General features: G+C 40.0%; 1 protein-coding gene across 5 annotated transcripts in view; it reads left to right on the plus strand.

The window, feature by feature from the left end:
• Positions 1 to 22,436, plus strand: part of BMPR2 (bone morphogenetic protein receptor type 2) — a 205,031-nt gene that overhangs the window by 136,221 nt on the left and 46,374 nt on the right. For 3 of the 5 annotated variants that reach the window (XM_005573967.5, XM_045367482.3, XM_074009772.1), the window contains exons 4-5: positions 19,341 to 19,451; positions 20,513 to 20,604. In XM_005573967.5, the coding sequence (XP_005574024.1) occupies positions 19,341 to 19,451; positions 20,513 to 20,604 (203 nt within the window). The remainder of the gene's footprint in view (positions 1 to 19,340; positions 19,452 to 20,512; positions 20,605 to 22,436) is intronic. The other 2 variants (XM_045367483.3, XM_074009771.1) reach the window with 1 other exon arrangement.

Raw genomic sequence — 22,436 nt, forward strand, 5'->3', positions numbered from 1 at the left:
ACAGCAAATTATTAAACAGATTGCAGAATTGTTGAAAGCACTTGAATAATGATCCTCAAACTTTAGCATAAATCAGTATCAGTTTGGAGGCCCTTGAAAACAGATTGTTGGCCCCATCCTCAGATTTTTCAACTACAGGGGTACACCACCATCGCCCAGCTAATTTTTTTAATTTTAGAGGAGATAGGGTTTCACTATTTTGGCCAGGCTGGTTTTGAACTTTTGACCTCAGGTGATTGGCCTGCCTCACCCTTCTAAAGTGCTGGGATTACAGGTGTGAACCTCCGCATGCCACTGCGCCTGGCCTTATTTCCAGTATAATCTTGTCATTAGTGCTCCCCATCATATATTTATTCATGTATTCACTCATTCATTAAACAGGTATTGAATACACACTATGCATGCAAGCCACTGTGCAAATATTGGCAGTAAAGAGGTGAATAAGATTTTGTTTCTTATTCTCTTTATTGTCCCTATCCATGAACTCCTGTTGAGGGTATAAGGATGAAAATGTCAGGAAGGAATATGGGTAGATTGGAATATTGTAATTATGCCAGTAATTACAATAGTATGACATAAGTGCTAACAGTATTATAAAGCATTTTATAAATACTGAAAATTGTGTGCCTGAGTTCAGGTGTTTATATGTATATTCTTAATATTTTAAAAATAAAATATCTTTTGAAAAAGGTGAGAACCATTCTTAGACTGTTTTTTTAAATGTAAAATTTACTGTCTTAACCTTTAAACAACAACAACAAAAAAATAGAAAGTCAGGTTCTCACTCTGTCTCCCAGGCTGGAGTGCAGTGGCATGATCATAGCTCACAGCAGCCTCAAACTCCTGGGCTCAAGTGATCCTCCCACCTCAGCCTCCCCAGTAGCTAGAATCTTTTTTTTTAATGTTTTGTAGAGACAGGGTCTTGCTGTTTTCCCCAGGATGGTCTCAAGCTCCTGGCTTCAAGCAGTCCTCCTGCCTCAGCCTTCCAAAGTGCTGGGATTACAGGCATGAGCCAGCATGCCCAGAGATTAACCATTTTTAAAAGTATAAGATTTACTCTCATAGTAATTTTTTTTTTTTTTTGAGGCGGAGTCTTCACTCTGTCGCCCAGGCTGGAGTACAGTGGCGCGGGCTCACTGCAAGCTCCGCCTCCCAGGTTCGCGCCATTCTCCTGCCTCAGCCTCCCAAGTAGCTGGGACTACAGGCGCCCGCCACCGCGCCCGGCTAATTTTTTGTATTTTAGTAGAGACGGGGTTTCACCGTGTAGGCCAGGGATGGTCTCCATCTCCTGACCTCGTGATCCGCCTGCCTCGGCCTCCCAAAGTGCAGGAATTACAGGCGTGAGCCACCGCGCCCGGCCTCTCGTAGTAATTTTTAAGTGCATAGTTTAGTAGCATTAAGTACATTCACACTTGTGTAGCCAACCTCCAGAACTCCTTTTGTTTTGCAAAACTGAAACTCTATACCCATTAAACAACTCACCAATCTCCCCTACTCCCAACCCGTGGCAATTACCATTCCACTTTCTGTCTGATGAATTTTACTACTCTAGGTACCTCATATAAGTGGAATCATAAGGTATCTTTTTGTTACTTTTTTTTTTGTTATTTTTTGAGGTGGAGTTTTGCTCTTGTCACCCAGGCTGGAATGCAGTGGCGCGATCTAGGCTCACTGCAACCTCCGCCTCCTGGGTTCAAGTGATTCTCCTGCCTCAGCCTCCCCAGTAGCTGGGATTACAGGTGGCTGCCATTACACCCAGCTAATTTTTTGTATTTTAAGTAGAGATGGGGTTTCACCATGTTGGCCAGGCTGGCCTCAAACTCCTGACCTCAGGCGATCCACCCACCTTGGCCTCCCAAAGTGCTGTGATTACAGGCGTGAGTCACCGCACCCCGCCTTTGTTAGTCTTTTGTACCATTTTGTGTACTGTTTTTCAGATTTTAAAGTAAATGGAGATATGAAAAAGAAAAACAGAGTTAAGGGAACAAAAAGCAAGGAATAAGATAATTACAAAAGTAAAGACAGTGGTAATTAAGAAATTTAAGTCACAATAGATGGAATTCCTATAATTTAACCTAGAGAGAAAGTTAGAATATAATTGGACTAAGAAGAAGATGCTGAAGATAGAAGTAGATTTAAAGTTGTAGTTTAAGGTTTATACATCTCACAAGTGGTAAATAAATGTTGATCTTTAGGAATATTACATATCTTACCCCATAAAACAACTGCAAGTGCTGTGTTTTAAATAAACAAACATGATTAATTTTACCAGTGTTAAAAATTCATTTTATAGTTAGCAGTGGGATTCTGGGCATTACTTATAGACTCCTTTGTTTGGATGAAATTATGTCTACAATTGTGAGAAAAACATGGACAGAATTTTTAGAAAACTGAAAGTTGTATATATTCACACATACCTATGTAAGATGTTACATGGGCAGTAGTAGGCATACTAATATATTAGTCAGCTGTTACTGATAATACTTCATCAGCACGCCACCCCTAAGCTTAGTGGCTTTACCAACAAGCATTTATTCTCATCATCATAGCTCTGTAGAACAGCTGGATTTTGGCTAATCTAGGCAGGACTCAGCTTCAGGCTTCAGGATCAGTTCATATCTTTTTGTCTGGGACCCACGATCAAGGGGCAACATTTACTCAAGCTCCTATCAATAGTGGATTGCCTGCTCACTAGAAGTGCAAACCCAACTACCCGAGCATATTTTAGATTTCTGCTCACCTTATATTTGTCAGCTTCTCATTGGTCTGATCAAGTTATGTGGCCAGATTCAAAGTCAAGGAACAAGGAGGTACACTCCATCTATCACGAGACCATGGCAAGAAGGTGGATGTATTTTCCTTATAGGGAAGTGACAATTTTAGGAAGTAGAGAGAGTTACCTTCTAAAGTCAAAAGGTGTGTACACACACACACACAAGAAGTTGTACTAAATATATAGCTACTCAAAGATATATATATATACACACACACATATACACACAAATGCACACACACAAGTATGTATTGGAACCTGTACATTTAGTACCACTTACTTTTTGTGTATGGTATGCATTCATTTCTTTGAAAATCAAAAGAAGTTCTTTGTATGTAGGAGTGAACATCCAAAATGTACCCACAATGGTATAAATCAAAAATACTTTTCTCACTCTGCTAGCTTTTACTTTTGTCTGTTTTTGTTTCATTTTGTTTTAAAACCAAGATAGAGTTGGATTAAAAATAGAACTTCCTGCATATGCCAGAATTTCTCCAGTGCTTCTAAGCAGGACATGTGAGTGCCTCTGAGACAGGTTTGCAGACAGAAATATGTACGGGGGAAAGAAGAGAACATAAAAGAAAAGGAAAGGTAAAGAGTCGGATTAGGGAAAAGAAGTGTCTGTTTTGGAGATCAAGTACCAGCAACAATTATCTAAACTCCCCTTAAGGTCATCAGTGCCGTTGATATTCTGTTACTTCCTTACTCTCAACTATGTAAGGAGTATGGTTTGTAGGACCTGAGCAATGGTTTTCTTTTTTTTTTTTTTTTTTTGGAGACAGAGTCTTCCTCTTGCCCAGGCTGGAGTGCAGTGGCACAATTTTGACTCACTGCAACCTCAACTTCCCAGATTCAGTTGATTCTCCTAACTGAGTAGCTGGGACTACAGGCATGCACCACTATTCCCGGCTAAGTTTTGATTTTTGGTAGGGATGGGGTCTCACCATGTTGCCCAGGCTGGTCTGGAACTCCTGGGCTCAAGCGATCTATCTGCCATGGCCTCCCAAAGTGCTGGGATTACAGGCATGAGCCTCTGTGCCGGGCCTGAGCAAATGATTATGGAGAGGTTTGAGAATAATCAGTAATGATCTGAGGGAGACAAAATTATTATTATTATTATTATTTTTTAAGACAGAGTCTTGCTCTGTCACCCAGGGTGGAGTGGAGTGCAGTAGCACGATCTCGGCTCACTGCAACCTCTACGTCCTGGGTGTTCAAGTGATTCTTCTGCCTCAGCCTCTTGAGTAGCTGGGACTACAGGTGCACGCCACCACACCCAGATAATTTTTGTATTTTTAGTAGCAATAGAGGTTCATCATATTGGCCAGGCTGGTCTTGAACTTCTGACCTCATGATCCGCCCACCTTGGCCTCCCAAAGTGCTGGGATTACAGGCGTGAGCCACCGCATCCAGCCCCAAAATTCTTTTTAATATCCTTTCACAGAAGATCAAATGTGCATGTTTAGTAGGAGTCTTTTTTGTCAGATTGTTGAAAAAAATTACAGTAGGTGTTTTGGGGATGAGGAAACAATTGTGGGAGCTAGAAAAGATGAATCAAATATTTTGGTGGTTTTGGAAATGGATTAAGGATTGTTTTCTGAACAGCATTAGTTTCATAAAGACTTGTCCAGTTTATGCTTAAGATACAATTCTCTTCACTCTTCTTTTTTCTTTTTTTGAGACACTCTGTCACCCAGGCTAGAGTGCAGTAGCATGATTATAGCTCACTGTAACCTCATCCTCCCAGGCTCAAGCAATCCTCCCACCTCAGCCCGCTGAGTAGCTGGGACTACACATATGTGCCACTACACTCAGCTAATCTTTTGTTTGTAGAGATGGGGTCTTGGCAGGTTGCCTAGGCTGGTCTTGAACTGCTGGGCTTAAGTGATCCCCACACCTTGGGCTCCCAAAGTACTGAGATTGCCGTCATGAGCCACCGATCCGAGTCCACCCTATCTCTTTATTCCCAAGCTTTTCTGTCTATTCTGTTCCTACCCTAGTACATCTCTTTTTTTTTTTTTTTTTTTTTTTTGAGATGGAGTTTCACTCTGTTCCCCAGGCTGAAGTACAGTGGTATAATCTTAGCTCACTGCAACCTCTGCCTCCCGGGTTCAAGCAATTCTCTTGCCAGCCTCCGGAGTAGCTGGGATAACAGGCACCCGCCATTACACCCAGCTAATTTTTGTATTTTTAGCAGAGACTGGGTTTCACCATATTGGTCAGGCTGGTCTCAAACTCCTGACCTCAGGTGATCCACCCGTCTCAGCCTCCCAAAGTGCTGGGATTACAGGCATGAGACGCCATGCCCGGCCAGGTGCATCTCTTATTAACTCTGGCCTGCTTTATTGCTGACTACTGCCTCTAGCACCAAAAGAGAAACAACTAGAGGATATACAGCCTATTTAATTGTCTGCTTCATTTAAAATTCTTCTCTTAGCAACAAAATTAGATAAAGTCCTAAATATAACTAAAAAATCAAATGTATACATTTCAGGAATGTAATAGCAAATACACACAATGTTCTTTTTATTGTCATTATAGTCCCCAGACTCCTTACAAGGAAAAGTAACTACATTTGTTACATAGAAAAACAGCCCTGAATTATTTTCAGCTACATACAAACGCCATGGTTAAATCTTCAAAACACATTATTGAACTGAAGAAGCAAGGCAGAAAAACTCCATTTATATAAAATTCAGAAATAGGCAAAATTAAGCATACAGTGATGGTAATACTATTAAGAAAAGCAAGGAAATGATTACCACAGAAGTCAGAATAGTGACTATTTCTGGGTCAGAGGAAGGATGTTAGGAACAGGTAGGAGCAGGTAACAGACTTTTGGGACCCTTGGTGGTGTATTTCGTGGCCTTGGTGCTACTTACGTAAGTGTTTACTTCATAATGATTCACTAAGCTGTGCATTTTGTCTTTTTTTTTTTTTTTTTTTTTGAGACGGAGTCTAGCTCTGTTGCCCAGGCTGGAGTGCAATGGCCGGATCTCAGCTCACTGCAAGCCCCGCCTCCCGGGTTCACGCCATTCTCCTGCCTCCCGAGTAGCTGGGAGTACAGGCGCCCGCCACCTCGCCCGGCTAATTTTTTTTTGTATTTTAGTAGAGACGGGGTTTCACCGTGTTAGCCAGGATGGTCTCGATCTCCTGAACTCGTGATCCGCCCGTCTCGGCCTCCCAAAGTGCTGGGATTACAGGCTTGAGCCACCGCGCCCGGCCAAAGCTGTGCATTTTGTATTATCAACATTTTCGTGTATAATGCTTATACATTATACACGAAATGTATATAATTTTGTGGGTTATATTTCGTAAGGTTTAAAAAATGGGAATCAGGCTGGGTGCAGTGACTCAATGTTTGTAATCCCAGCATTTTGGGAGACCTAGGCAGGCAGATCACTTGAGATCAGGAGTTCGAGCTGGCCAACATGGCAAAACCCCTTCTCTACTGAAAATACAAAAATTAGCCGGGTATGGTGGCAGGCACCTCTAATCCCAGCTACTTGGGAGGCTGAGGCAGGAGAATCACTTGAACCCGGGAGGCAGAGGTTGCAGTAAACAGAGATCTTGCCATTGCGCTCTAGCCTGGGCTACAACAGCAAAGCTCTGTCTCAAAAAAAAAAAAAAAAGGAAATCATTGTGTGAAATGGGAAAGCTAGAGCAAGGGAAACAACTGGGAAACAGACTAGCAGAAATTTAATGGGGAAAAAGCTATTTATTTTTCTCCAAATCTCTATCTTGTTTTCCTTATAAGAGCAAAGGTTACTGTGATAATTAAAATAACATAAAATGGATTGAGGGAGTTGCCTGCTGATGCGATTCATATTTTGTTGTTCAATCAGTAAATAACTAGAAGAGATAGCTTTCACTTTGATAGTCAAATTAGTTCATGGTCATTTTCTCAAAACAGAGGTCTTGAGTATGGATTCTGAATTTAGAATTGTCATTTTGTAGAGCAGTTAGGAAAATTGACCAGGGATCTTTGAGTGACATACTCTTTGGTTTAGTTCTATATTGTGAGTCTCGTGAATTTTCTGTATTGTGAATTTTATTTTGAATTTGTTTTGTTTTAAATAATGAATATTATAGTGACTAGGTTTCCACTTTTCTAGTGGTAACTTTAGGCTTAAATGGACATTTCTTACTCAATTAGGTTACTGGTGTTTTCTAAGAATCATTAAATACTTTTTTTTAAAGTTGTATAGAGTAACAGACTCTGTTCTATCATATCTGAAAAGTACAATCTTAGTACAATAGAGGTAATTAAAGTAGAATTATACCAAAAATACTTTGAGAGCATATTTAATGGTGCTTTCTTTATTCTTCAATGAGATGTTTTGATGTGCAATGGTCTGCAAATTAATTCTTCTATTTTTCTTGTATTTTTAAAATTCCTAGTCTATTAAATATGATCTTTCCATTTTTTATTTAATGATTTTATTCCAATCAAATATAAATGTTTTAATTCATTCTTTAATAAATTGCTGAAATTGTCTCTCCTAATCATAAAACAGCTATTTAAAATACATTCTAAAGAAATTAAAATTGAAGCTGGAAGTTAACGAGGAAGGGCACTGAATGTCTTTCCCATTTTTTCATGTCTTTTCTAACCTTTTGGTGGGGGTGGAATTTAACTTCAGACTGTTATTTCTCTCTCTCCTTCAGTTTTTCACTGTTTCTTTCATAATTCACTCATTGAATGCCTTGACTCAGTTAGCAAAGTATGGGCTATTTTTCTTTTTTGTTATTTTTTGCTTTTTCTTCCAAGCTAGATCTATTCAAAATGATTAACAAGTTAAATTTAAACCAGTCTTTCGTATTCGTTATTAACTACTTGTTTGAAGAAGCAAGAAACCTGCCCCCTCTCAATTTGTTTTTAGGGCATTAAATATAAACATTAGTCTGATTATGATTACTGCCATTCCAAACATATTAATTAAAAGAAATCAACGTTGTTTATTCCTATAAAAACATTTGTTCAAAATATTGAGCTCCACAATAAATCATAGTATAGAAACAATATCTTAACAATTTGGATTATTTTGCTAAGGAATTCATTTAACTGTGATCACATTGTTTGGGATTTAAATGTTTTTCTCTACTTGTATGAAAACTACATTGCTTGAAAACTACAAAAACTAATCCCCAATTTGCCTCTCTACACAGAGTGGTAAAAGATTAAGGAGCTGACATAACCACTAGTGTGTTATATTTAAGCTTCCCTTTGCTGCTTGCTGCACATGTAACAATGTTGTTCTTTCTTTGACACAGACCCAGACAAAAGCTGAGTGTAGCAAGGAAACAGACAGACCGCCTCCAGTAGTGGCCCCCGCCTGGCTCCAGGATTTGTAAACAGAAACATCCCAGGCTCCAATGAGACAGACAGAGGTTCCCTGTCTGTTTTGCATTCAGGAAGTGTTTGCTTGTATAAGCCCAACTATTGCACAGGCATACATTGCAGTGTTTACATTTGGCTGAGTATTTAAACGAGAAAACTAATAGGGAAGAAAAAGAGGGTTTATTAGAGGTAGGAGAACAAGACGATTCAGGTATAACATGGATGTAGTGTATGTTATGTATAAAAGTTTTTTTCTTGTTTGTTTTTAAAGAAATAGACAACAAAAAATAGGAGTTTTCTAGTTAAAGGCCTCTTTTATTGCAAGCACATGTGAATACGCATATTGAAATATCTTTCCTGGCAGTTTTTCAGGGATCTCATATTTTTAGACCATGTGACATAGCCTTGGAAAGTTTTTATTTGAAATTTAACCAATCATATGGTTTATAATGAAACGGGAAAAGTTCCCTCGTCCTCACAGGGTGCGTGATGCGGCGTGTGGCTCACTTCTTCAGTGCCCCTCTGCTCAAACCTCTGTGGGAGCATACAGACAGGCAGGCTGTGGGGCTCCAACCCCACAACAGTGTCTAGGGAGGAATGTCTACAGCTCCTGAAGCCCCAGTGGGCGTGTGTTACAGGGTGCTCTTTTAGTTTGCCATCTATAGGCGGCTTGTGTTAGCTCAATTAGACCCCCTTCCTTATCACGAGGACAGAGGGATTTCTGTATCCTAGGGTTTCTTGCCTTGGTGTACCGGAAGAGTCGGCTCACACCTGGGCTTGGAGAATGCGTGCAAGGTTTATCAGTAGAAGTAGCTCTCCACCGGCCGTGGTGGCTCACGCCTGTAATCCCAGCACTGTGGGTGGCTGAGCTGGTCGGATCACAAGGTCAGGAGATCGAGACCATCCTGGCTAACACGGTGAAACCCCATCTCTACTAAAAATACAAAAAATTAGCCGGGCGAGGTGGCGGGCGCCTGTAGTCCCAGCTACTGGGGAGGCTGAGGCAGGAGAATAGCGTGAACCCGGGAGGCGGCGTCTGCAATGAGCCGAGATCGTACCAGATGGGGGAACCCTAAGGGAGATGGTTTTCTCCTGGAGTTGGGCCGCCCAGTGGCCAGGACTCTCCTCCGTCTGCCCCAGCCAAACTCTGCGTCCTTGTCGTTCGGTGGATGGCCTGCCGGCGTGTGGGCGTGTGGGTGCCTGTCCTTGTGCTCTTCTGCTGGCGTGCTGCTCTCGACGACCAGGCACTTTCTTCTGCCGATGTTCTCCTCTTTAAGTCTGGCCTCCTGTGTGTCTGTCCGTTAGGGTGTCGGGTTTTTATAGGCCCAGGATGGGGACGTGGCAGGTCAGGGTGGTCTTGGAAATGCACCATTTGGGCGGGAAAGCAGGAGTTCCTGTCCTCACCTAGGTCTGTGGGAGTGGAGCCCTAGCCAGGGACCCACTTTTCTCTACCCAGCACTTACCTCTCCCGTTCCGTATCATTTAAAGAGGCCATGCTCTTCCCTTCCCAGCACTATAACATTTTAAAAATGTTTTAAAACTTTTTTCATCCTCTCCAATACATGAATTAATAATCCATATTTCAGATTTTGAATTAATGAATATTTAATGTAAAAAGTGTTGTTGCATTTTCTTTTATAAATTTGAGAATAAAAGCAAAGAATGCTGAACCTTCAAAAAACTATGAGAAGACTCATACAGAGTTTTGGAAGTAGAAGGACCTTAAAAGTCACTTATAAGGTCACTTATTTTTGTTTTATAGTTTAATGTATTTTAATAACAGACAGGAACAGCAAAAAGACAGCATTAAAACATGTACTTGAATGTAGGACAACTCAAAAAAGTAGAGTGAACAGATGGAACCTACTCTATGATTAAAATGCTACAAACATCATTTAGTTGCTGTCAATAAGAAATTTACTTACTTTCCAAAAATCCAAATGCAGGCATTGTCCAGAAAAATTTAACAGGTTTATTTGTAATTGTTATGGCTAGGCATGGTGGTTTATGCCTGTAATTCCAACACATTGGGAGGCCAGGACAGGCAGATTGCTTGAGCCCGGGAGTTTGAGACCAACCTGAGCAACATGGCAAAACCTTGTCTCTACAAAAAATAAAAATTAGCTAGACGTGGTGGCATGAGACTGTAGTCTCAGATGCTTGGGAGGCTGAGGTGAGAGGATCGCTTGAGCCTGGGAGGCTGATGCTGCAGTGAGCCGTGGTCATACCACCGCACTCCAGCCTGAGTGACAAAGTGAGACCCTGCCTCAAAAACAAACAAAAAAAATCAAACAAAAGAACAAATTAAATAATTGTTATGAAGTTGAACTTTTAAAACTTGTTCACTGAAATGTTTTGACCTTCATTAAATGCTTTATGTCCCACATTTATATTGAAAATCCACATACAAATAAAAATGGAAAAACTACCAACACATAATTTCTGTTCCCTATTTTTTCACTCACTGTCTTATACTTAGGTGCCTTTTGACCCTATGGGGAAAAAATAATGTTCAGAACTACCAGTAACAGGAAGAAGATAGTATTTTTTCAACAGAAGTTTTTCATCATAGTAGATTCCTTTTTTTTTTTTTTTTTTTTGAGACAGAGTCGCACTCTGTCACTCAGGCTGGAGTGCAGTGGCACGATCTCTGCTCACTGCAACCTCCGCCCTCCGAGTTCAAGTGATTCTCCTGCCTCAGCCTCCCGAGTAGCTGGGATTACAGGTGCCTGCCCCTGCGCGCAGCTAATTTTTTGTATTTTTAGTAGAGACAGGGTTTCACCATCTTGGCCAGGCTGGTCTTGAACTCCTGACCTCATGATCCACCCGCCTCAGGCTCCCAAAGTGCTGGGATTATAGGCGTGAGCCACCGCACCCGGCCCATCATGGTAGATTCATAAGGATGCTTTCTACAAATGCAGTGTGCTCGTTGGGTATCTTTTGGCATGATTGTTACATGTTTGGCGTGGATAACATACAGGTTAGTGTCTTCAAAAAGGCCAACCAGACCGGCCTACTCAACCAGAGAGATAGCTATTTGTCAAAATACCAATAGCTGTACTCTAGATGTGCCAATCTATTTTGAAGTCCCGAACAATTTCTCACCTCAGACGCTGGAAGAAAAGTTTGCCAATCAGAAGTTCAGGGGACTTCTGATTAGTACTTATTACAGAGTGCCTCGCAAATAGGTCTGTAATTCTGAGGTTTCTTCACCTATCCTGTAGAGGGCACTCTCTTAGGAGCAGCTGGTTTTTTTGTTTGGTTGGGTTTTTTTGTTTTAATTTTGGAAATGGCTTTACTCTGTCTTCTAGGCCGGAGTGTAGTGGCACAATCATAGCTCACTGCAGCATCTAACTCCTGAGCTCAAGCAACTCTCCCAACCTAGCCTCCTGAGTAGCTGGATTACAGGTGTGAGCACTGTGCTTGATCTCTTATGAGCAACTTTTGTAACCACTTGCTTACTGAATGCTTTACTTCCAGTTAATTTGTGAACATTATTGGGCCTTTTATAAGCCATGGTATAGAGACCTCCTTACTTATTCTCCTCCTTTGGCTGGAGCTTGGCAAGCTAGAGGTGGTGCTGGCATTCTATAACTACTTTATTTTATGCATAAAGAAGTAAGAGCCCAGAAAAATTATATAATTTGTCCACAGTGGCTAAAGAGGGGCTAAAACTTACGACCTCCTTTCACTAAACTACTTTACCACTTTTACCTGAAATATTTTGGGAATGTAATATTATCAGTAATAGACTACTTATTTCCTAACAACTGGTTGTTTGTGATAATGTTAAATTATAGTTAAATTTTGAAGTTAAATCACTGTTCGTCATGCTTGCTAATACTTGAGGTAATGCCTTAGGACAGATTTTCCTACCTAGGTGTCTCAGTCAAAGTAGCGTAGACTGGGTGCTTAGTTCTAGAGTCTGGGAAGTCCGTGTTCTTAATAGTGCCTGTAGATGGTTGTCTTCTTATTGTAACTTACATGTTACATGTAACTCACATGCCAATGTTCTCACATGGCAGAGAACAGAAAGATCCTGTGTCTCCTCTTTTTAAAAAAATTTTTAATTAATTAATTAATTTTTTTTTTAGACAAAGTCTCACTCACCCAGGCTGGAGTGCAGTGGTGTGATATCAGCTCACTGCAACCTCCACCTCTCAGGTTCAAGCGATTCTCCTGCCTCAGCCTCCCAAGTAGCTGGGATTACAGGCACACGCCACCACACCCAGCTAATTTTTTGTATTTTTAGTACAGACAGGGTTTCATCATGTTGGCCAGGCTGGTCTCAAACTCCTGACCTCAAGTCCTCAAGTGATCCACCCACCTTGGCCTCCACCTGGGATTACATGAGCCACCATGCCTGGCCTTTTTTTTTTTTTTAATAAGGGCCCTAAACCCATTCATGAGGGTTCTACCCTCATTATATAATTACCTTCCAAAGGTTCCACCTCCATATAGTGTCACGTTGGGGATTTAGGCTTTAACGTATGAATTTGCAGGGCACATAAATATTCAGTGCATTGGCTAGGTGTGATGGCTCACACCTGTAATCCCAGCACTTTGGGAGGCCAAGGCGGGCGGCTCATGAGGGCCGAGGCGGGTGGATCACGAGGTCAGGAGTTGGAGACCAGCCTGACCAACATGGTGAAACCCCATCTCCACTAAAAATACAAAAAATTAGCTGGGCATGGTGGCGTGTGCCTGTAATTCTAGCTACTCGGGATGCTGAGGCAGGAGAATCGCTTGAACCCAGAAGGTGGAGGTTGCAGTGGGCTGAGATCGCGCCACCACACTCCAGCCTGGGTGACAAGAGCGAAACTCTGTCTCAAAAAACAATAACAGCAAAAAAAAATTAGCCAGGCATAGTGGTGTGCGCCTGTAATCCCAGCTACTCGGGAGGCTGAGGCGGGAGAATTGCTAGAGCCTGGGAGGCAGAGGTTGTAGTGACCCGAAATCATGCCATTGCACTCCACCTGTGCAAGAGAGTGAGACTCTGCCTTAAAAAAAAAAAAAAAGGAAGTCATTAAATGTTCAGCTGTTTCTTCCTACTCACATGTACTGTGGTGTCCTTCTCCACCCACTGCTTTACCTAGAATAAGAACAACTTTGGGTCTTTTCACTCTTGGAAGAGTCTTGTCATATTCTACTTTTTAATCCATTTAGTTTCCTTTTGTCCTTAGATCTTATTTTTAAAGAAAAGGTTGTGATTTTTAGGTTTTCTAACTTGTTGTCAGGGAGGTGTTTTGGCTTCTTATTAAGATGGGAACAAAATTATTTGCATCTTTCTATACTCTAAGCAGAAGTGAGAGTCTCTTTTTTTCACATTGGTCGAGACAGTGTCTTGCTCCGTCACCCATCCATACTGGAGTGCAATAACACAGTTATGGCTCACTGCAGCCTCGAACTCCTGGGCACGAGCAGTCTTCCTGTCTCAGCCTCCCAAGTAACTGGGACTAAAGGTATGCACTACCACACCCAGCTAACTTTTTTTTTTTTTTTTTTTGTAGAGACAAAGTCTTGCTCTGTCACCCAGGCTGGTCTCAAGCTCCTGGCCTAAAGCAATTCTCCCACCTTAGCCTCCCAAAATGCTGAGATCACAGGCATGAACCACTGTTGCCTGGCCTTTTTTCACTTTTTTTTTTTTTTTTTTTCCCCTGAGATGGAGTTTCACTCTTGTTGCCCATGCTGGAATGCAATGGCGCGATCTCGGCTCACTGCAACCTCTGCCTCCCAGGTTCAAGCGATTCTCCTGCCTCAACCTCATGAGTAGCTGGAATTATAGGCATGTGCCACCATGCCCGGTTAATTTTTGTATTTTTAGTAGAGACAGGTTTCACCATGTTGGCTAGACTGGTCTCGAACTCCTGACCTCAGGTGATCCGCCCACCTCAGCCTCCCAAAGTGCTGGGATTACAGGTGTGAACCACTGTGCCTGACCCTTTTTTCACATTTTAACATATGTGATATAATAAATCATTTTATCTTATCTAAAAAGCTGTCAGTTGAGGCTATTATTATTATTATTTTTGAGTCTCTCTCTGTTGCCCAGATTGGAGTGCAGTGGTGTGATCTCAGCTCACTACAACCTCTGCCTCCTAGGTTCAAGGGATTCTCCTGCCTCAGCCTCCCGAGTAGCTGGGATTACAGGTACGCACCATCACACCCGGCTAATTTTTGTATTTTTAGTAGAGATGGGGTTTCACCATGTTGGTCAGACTGGTCCCGAACTCCTGACCTAGTGATCCACCCACCTGGGTGTCCCAAAGTTCTGGGATTACAGGCGTGAGTCACTGTGCCCGGCTGAGGCTATTATTTCCTTATCACCAAGAAAAAGAAATACTGCCAAATAATTTTACAGTGCCACAAATATGATATATCTCACTGTAGGAGATTTTAAGATGTGATCAATGTATATGTTAAAACTGATGAAATATGGGAGTTGTCACCTATGTACATGTGAACTTGATTGTTAACTCTGGCAGAATATCCACTTAACAGCAGCCCTTCAGTGTTTCTGTCAACAAACCATATGAGAAGTCAAATGAGTTGTATTGTTTGAAAATGTTTCATTGGATAACAAAATGTTGATGGTTGCTAACATTTAGTGATGGGCCTTTGGAATTTGTATGTATACTCCACTTTGTATAGTAGTAAGTTTTTTATAATAAAAAGATTAAAAGTAGAAGAAGCAACCTTCCATTGGCACTTTCTGGCATGATCAAGAAAGCATCTGCATTAAAATTTTCAGTATCAGTGTTAGTGGATGGAAAGAAAATTCCAGAGACAAAAGTCAAAATAATTTTTTAAGGAAATGTTGGGTTATGATTCTCAGTGATGTTTTTAATGACACATAAGGTAGAAATGTATGGAAAAATAGGACATAGTTGACAAATTTGAAAAGATACTCAGAGGAATCTAACTCTAAATATGAAAAAGTTTTAGAAATACCTACACCAATTTATTTTGCTTTTGTTTTTCTTTTTACGGGCTGTATAAGAATAATTTTAATAATCTCTGTCCAAATAAGTCTAAAGGAGCTTATCAAGAAGTAAAGCATAAACATTCTAGGGGCTAAGTCATGGTTGTAGTTTAAGCAGCATACTTTTTAGTATCTCTTATTCTGAATAAAAAAAAAGAAAGCACCGTGTATATAGTTAATCATTTTTAGTGTTTCCAAGATACTGCTTTTCTTCATAGGCTATAAAAAGCTTTTGTTGTTTATGTTAGTAACAAAAACAATTTTGCAAATGGAAACATTTTTAGAAACTTTACTATTTATATTAGTATTATATAAATTTATCCAGTTTCCAAAAATTTGGGTAATGCTAAAATCATTTTCCAACAACTAGAAAAAGACTAGGAAAATTATCATTTCTATTTTGTAATAAAAGCTTGATAAAATACACATTAGTTAGCTGTATACAATGTTCTCATAATTTAGTAAAAGCAAAAAAAAAAAACCTAGAAAGCTAAATCCTAGTGGAAAAATCTTTATTATTAAATTTTTAATTGTACTAATTCTGTACTTTTATGTACAATATTTGGTGTTTCAGGTTTTTCCAAAATCTAACCTTTGTTACATTAAAATTTTAATATTTTATTTAATTGGTAATGTCCTTTAAAGAACATTAATCTAAATTTTAAATATTGAAATTTAAACATGTCCACATATTTCAGAATTAAAAATTAGATTTAAAAAAAATAAAATTAGATTCCTTATCACTTCTCATTCCTAGTTGAATTTGAAATGCATTTATCAAATAAGTAATATGGTTCAGTTCTTTTGGGAATTATAACGTTGGATATCTTAACTCATTTGCAGAAACAGTTTTATCCATAATGCCATATTAATGTTACATTTAATATTTAACTTTATTTTTTATAGAGAAGACAAGATAATCTTTATTAACTCATATTTATTTGAATTACACAAGAATGTAAGAACACATTTAAATATTCAGCCTTTCTCATTTGGATGTAACAAAACTTTGTTTCATGTTAGACCTATGAATTTTTTTATTCTAACAAACATTTAAAGAAATACCAGTTTTTGGCTGGGCGCGGTGGCTTATGCCTGTAATCCCAGCACTTTGGGAAGCCGAGGTGGGCAGATCACGAGGTCAGGAGCTCGAGGCCAGCCTGACCAACATGGTGAAACCCTGTCTCTACTAAACATACAAAAATTAGCCGGGTGTGGTGGCACGTGCCTGTAATCCCAGCTACTTAGGAGGCTAAGGCAGGAAAATCACTTGAACCCAGGAGGCGGAGGTTGCAGTGAGCTGAGATTGTACATCTATGACATGGATAATATTCAGTGATAAAAGGAAATGAACTACTAAGCCACAAAAAGACATGGAGGAACCTAAAGTACATATTGCTAAGTGAAAGAAGGCAGTCTGAAAAGTCTATATATTGTATCATTACAACTATATGATTTTCTGGAAAAGAAAAACTATAAGCACATAAAATATCCTTGTATAGTCATCAATCTATAAATTATTTAGTTTCGTGTGTGTGTATGTATTGAAAATAGTTTATTTTTTAGGTTTAGCAAATTCTAAAAATGAGTTAGTTTGTTTTGGTTTTTGTTTTTTTTGTTTTTTTTTTGAGATGGAGTCTCACTCTCTTGCCCAGGCTGGAGTACAATGGCATGATCTTGGCTCACTGCAACCTCTGCCTCCCGGGTTCAAGTGATTCTCCTGCCTCAGTCTCCTGAGTAGCTGGGATTACAGGCACGCATCACCATTCCCGGCTAATTTTTGTATTTTTAGTAGAGATGTGGTTTCACCATGTTGGTCAGGCTGGTCTCAAACCCCTGACCTCGTGATCCGTCTGCCTCAGCCTCCCAATGTGCTGGGATTATCAATAGTTATGCTGTGAACATGTGTGTGGAAGTTTGTGTTTGAACACTTGGTTTTGGTTCTTTTTAATATATGCCTACGAGTGGAATTGCTGGGTCTTATGGTGATTCCATGTTTAACTTTTTGAGGAACTTGCAAACTGTTTTCTACTGTATATTTACCATTTTATATCCCACCAGCAATGTACAAGAGTTCTGATTTATCCGCATCCTTGCTAGCACTTTTTATTTTCTTTTTTTTTAAATTGTAGCCATGCTAATGTATGTGAAATAATATCTCACTGTGGTAAAATGAGTTTTATATGTAGCTTTTCTGCCTGTAAGTTACTCTGTATGTTAAAAGGAGGCACAATGATCAATATGTTAAAATCTATTAATATCTAATAAATGGGCTGGGCACAGTGACTCATACCTGTAATCCCAGCACTTTGGGACACCAAAGTGGGCACATCAACTTGAGACCAGGAGTTCAAGACCAGTCTGGTTAACATGGTGAAACCCCATCTCTACTAAAAATACAAAAATTATCCAGGTGTGGTGCTACACATCTATAATCCCAGTGACTCAGGAGGCTGAGGCACAAGAATGCTTGAGTCTGAGAGGTGGAGTTTGCAGTGAGCTGAGATTGCACCACTGAACTTCAGCCTGGGCGACAGAGCAAGACTCTCTTAAAAAAAAGAAAAAAAAGAAAAAGAAAATCTAATAAATGGCCTGCAAATTAAGAATATTTCAGTGTTGTTTCAACAGATCCATCTATAGAAATATAGTTTTGACATTTTAATAAGCAACTTCTACTTAATTTGATTGAGACAAATAAATTCATTAAAACAGGACTGCCCATTAGAGGAACTCTTCACCATAGAGGCATCCTACTTTGCCATAGAAGCTTCTAATTTGAGTATAACATGCTTGATTTTGATTGAATATAAAGAATGAATAAAGATGCTGGCAGTCATCAAGCACAGCCTCTGATCAGTATTACCAAACATTGCATAACTATGTCTAGTAAAATAATGAACAGCTCTTTCATAGGGTAACTCATTCTATTTTAGACAGGTCTATTTATAAGCCATGTTTTTCTGTATGCTGAACTAAAGGCTGTTATCCTTGAAGATACACTGATTGGAACTGGTTATTCTTTCTTGGTCCAAATCAAGTCCATTTTTTGATGTGAAGACAGCTATCACATCCTCCCAAGTTTTCTTTTTTTCTCATCAGATGTTTTCAGTTCTTTCTACCCATCACAGTTCAGAGGTCTCATACCTTCACAGTTGCACTTGCTGTCTTTTGGATATGCTCTAGTTGGTGGCCATCCATCCTAAAGGGTATTTGCTCTAGACATGATCTGACCCACAGAATGGAACTTAACACGTAAAATGTTTACATGTTCATGATAGCCCTGTGATTTACCTATGTGTATTCCCATTCCATTCTGCAAGTGAGTAAACTTGGGCTCAGATAGGTGAAGAACCTTCCCGAAGGTCATATATTAAGTGGAAGAACTGAGCTTCAAGTCCAATTCAGATTCAATTACCTGCAAAGCCATGCTATTTTCATTAATAATAATATCAATATTGATAAACATAACTACCATTTATTGTGTAGATAACACATGCTTTTTTTAAAAAACTTTAATTTTTTTTTAAGAAACAGTCTCACTACATCACCCAAGCTGGAGTGCAGTGGTACAATCATGGCTCACTGCAGCCTCAAATTCCTGGGCCTAAGCAATCCTCCTACCATAGCCCCCTGAGTGCATGCCACCATGCCTGACTAATTTTTTTTTTTAATTTGTTTTAATGCCTGGCATTTTGCTATGTTGTCCAGGCTGGCCTTGACTTCCTGGCCTCAAGTGATCCTCCTGCAGCAGCCTCCCAAAGTGTTGGGATTACAGGCATGAGCCACCGTGCCCAGCCAGATAATATATTCTTGACATCATATTAGGTACTTAGACTGCCATCTAAATCTTACAGCTAACTTGGGAAATATAGAGTACTGTTTTTATAAATGAGGAAATTGAGGAGTTAAAACCAAATGTGATTCTAAAACTATTAGATTCTAAGACTCTTAATAGTATACTATCCTGTCTACACTGTTTCATGGTATAGTTGATATTTCAATAATTAGGAGCACACCTACTTGGTGTTTCAGTGTTCCAAATCTATATGGAATAGTCTGTATGATTAAAAAATATAATTTGTAATTATCACAAATCTGCTAATTTTTTCTTTCATTTCCTTTGATGCAAAAACATTACTGATTTGATTATACATTGATACAGCCTTTCTAAAGGGCAGTCTGTCAGTATTTAACAAAATACTTTTTCAAAAAATGATGACGTTTCAAAATTTGTTTTCTTTTAGGTCCACCTCATTCATTTAACCGAGATGAGACAATAATCATTGCTTTGGCATCAGTCTCTGTATTAACTGTTTTGATAGTTGCCTTATGCTTTGGATACAGAATGTTGACAGGTAAAAATTACCATTTTTTGTCCTATCATTTATTAAACATGCAATTTAAGCAGTTTATTTGCTCCTTTTAAATGCCCTATGTTAAAAAAAAAAAAAAAGTCTCAAAGTTATGCAAAGTACAGCCAGCCTCAGTAGTTATCACATATGGACAGTATTGTTTCATCATTTAAATTATCAGTCACTACCCCTTTCCATGCCACTGGATTATTTTGAAGCAAATCATGGATACAATATATCTATAAATATTTAATTAGATATTTTTATCTCTTTAAATATTATCTCTATAATACAGGAGCTTTAAGAATACATATCCATAACACCATTTTCACATTTGAAAAAATAACAGTAATTCCTCAGTGTCATCAAATGTCAAGTCGGTTCTAATAAACTTTAGGTTTGATGGACTGTTCAGGAAGTCAGCATTCATTCATTCGTTCGAATAACTTCTATACAATCTTCTTTAAAGTTTTTATAAAAATATTGCTTAGGGTTTTAAACTTTTAAAGTAAATCATTATGAAAGTGTCTCCCAGAATTTGGCTTTCATGCTATTCTGCATTCATCTTCATTTATAGGTATTACCTAGTTTAGTAAATCGCTTTACTCCTATTGACATTAGGCGTAAATCTTGCTGCTAATCTTTCTGCAGCTCTTCTTTCTAAGTGTAATATTATAAAAAGTGTAAAAAGATATTCATTTTCAGGCCGGGCGCGGTGGCTCAAGCCTGTAATCCCAGCACTTTGGGAGGCCGAGACGGGCGGATCACGAGGTCAGGAGATCGAGACCATCCTGGCTAACGTGGTGAAACCCCGTCTCTACTAAAAAAAAAAAAAAATACAAAAAACTAGCCGGGCGAGGTGGCGGGCGCCTGTAGTCCCAGCTGCTTGGGAGGCTGAGGCAGGAGAATGGCGTAAACCCGGGAGGCGGAGCTTGCAGTGAGCTGAGATCCGGCCACTGCGCTCCAGCCTGGGCGACAGAGCGCGACTCCGTCTCAAAAAAAAGAAAAAAAGATATTCATTTTCAGAAAACCATATAATAGTAACCTGTTTCCTGTTCCTACAGGAGACCGTAAACAAGGTCTTCACAGTATGAACATGATGGAGGCAGCAGCATCTGAACCCTCTCTTGACCTAGATAATCTGAAACTGTTGGAGGTAAGTTTGCTTTTAGATTATGGACTATTGTTTCTACTATGATACTAGACCTGGAACAGTGACTTCATTCACTCATTAAGACATTCATTCATGGCCGGGCGCGGTGGCTCAAGCCTGTAATCCCAGCACTTTGGGAGGCCGAGACAGGCGGATCACGAGGTCAGGAGTTCGAGACCATTCTGGCTAACACTGTGAAACCCCGTCTCTACTAAAAAATACAAAAACCTAGCCGGGCGAGGTGGCGGGCGCCTGTAGTCCCGGCTACTCGGGAGGCTGAGGCAGGAGAATGGCGTAAAAACCCGGGAGGCAGAGCTTGCAGTGAGCTGAGATCCGGCCACTGCACTCCAGCCTGGGCGACACAGCGAGACTCCGTCTCAAAAAAAAAAAAAAAAAAAAAGACATTCATTCATTTATTTAACCCTTATTTACTAAATTACAATTTTTTTGTCAAGGCCTATTCTAGGCACTGGGAACATAGGTGAACAATACAGATATGTCTCCTGGGGCTTGTATTTGAGTTGAAGAGTCTACAAACAGGTACAGGAATGTATAATATAATTGCAAGTAGTAGTAAGTGCTGTGAAGAAAAGTATAGTGAATAAGAGGCTGGGTGCGGTGGCTCAAGCCTATAATCCCAGCCGAGAGGGGCGGGTCACTAGGTCAGGAGATCCAGACCATCCTGGCTAACACGGTGAAACCCTGTCTCTACTAAAAAATACAAAAAACTAGCCGGGCACAGTGGTGGGCGCCTGTAGTCCCAGCTACTTGGGAGGCTGAGGCAGGAGAATGGCGTAAACCTGGGAGGCAGAGCTTGCAGTGAGCTGAGATCCGGCCACTGCACTCCAACCTGGGTGACAGAGCGAGACTCCATCTCAAAAAAAAAAAAAAAAAGAAAAGAAAAGTATAGTGAATAAGAAAATGATGAAAAGGGAGTTATTAAAGAAAATATGGGCCAGGCACAGTGGCTTATGCCTGTAATCCCAGCACTTTGGGAGGCTGAAGCGGGTGGATCACCTGAGGTCGGGAGTTCAAGACCAGCCTGACCAACATGAAGAAACCCCGTCTCTACTAAAAATACAAAATTAGCCAGGTGTGGTGGCACATGCCTGTAATCCCAGCTACTCAGGAGGCTGAGGCAGGAGAATTGTTTGAACCTGGGAGGCGGAGGTTGCAGTGAGCCAAGATCGCACCATTGCACTGTAGCCTGGGCAACAAGAGCAAAACTCTGCCACAGAAAAAAAAAAAGAAAAAGAAAAAGAAAATATGGCCAGGTGTGATGGCTCATGCATGTAATCCCATCACTTTGGGAGGCCAAGGCAGGGGGATCCCTTGAGGTCAGGAGTTCAAGACCAGTGTGGCCAACATGGTGAAACCCTATCTCTACTAAAATACAAAAATTAACTGGGAGTGGTGGCACACGCCTGTAGTCCCAGCTGCTTGGGAGGCTGAGGCTAGCGAATTGCTTGAACCCAGAAGGTGGAGGTTGCAGTGAGCCAAGATCATGCCACTGCATTCTAGGTGACAGAGCAAGAATCCATCTCAAAAAAAATAAAAAAAATATATATTTTTTTATTTAGAAAGAGGTTGACCTTTGAGTAGAGATTTGTACAGGGTATGAGGATAAAGACATGAAAGTTTGAAAAGAGTGTGCCACAAGGAATCCATAATAGACAACAAATAAATACTCCTTGTCTGCATATAGTACATATTTTTGTAGATACATAAGGCTCTTATATATAGAATTTAAGTTTCATTTGGTGATATCTCAGAAGCTACATTAAAAGTGTTACCATGATGAGTGTTTTTATGATATTTGTTAAGATTGACTTGAA

Source organism: Macaca fascicularis, chromosome 12, assembly GCF_037993035.2.
Source record: "Macaca fascicularis isolate 582-1 chromosome 12, T2T-MFA8v1.1".
NCBI classification, from domain to species: Eukaryota; Metazoa; Chordata; class Mammalia; order Primates; family Cercopithecidae; genus Macaca; species Macaca fascicularis.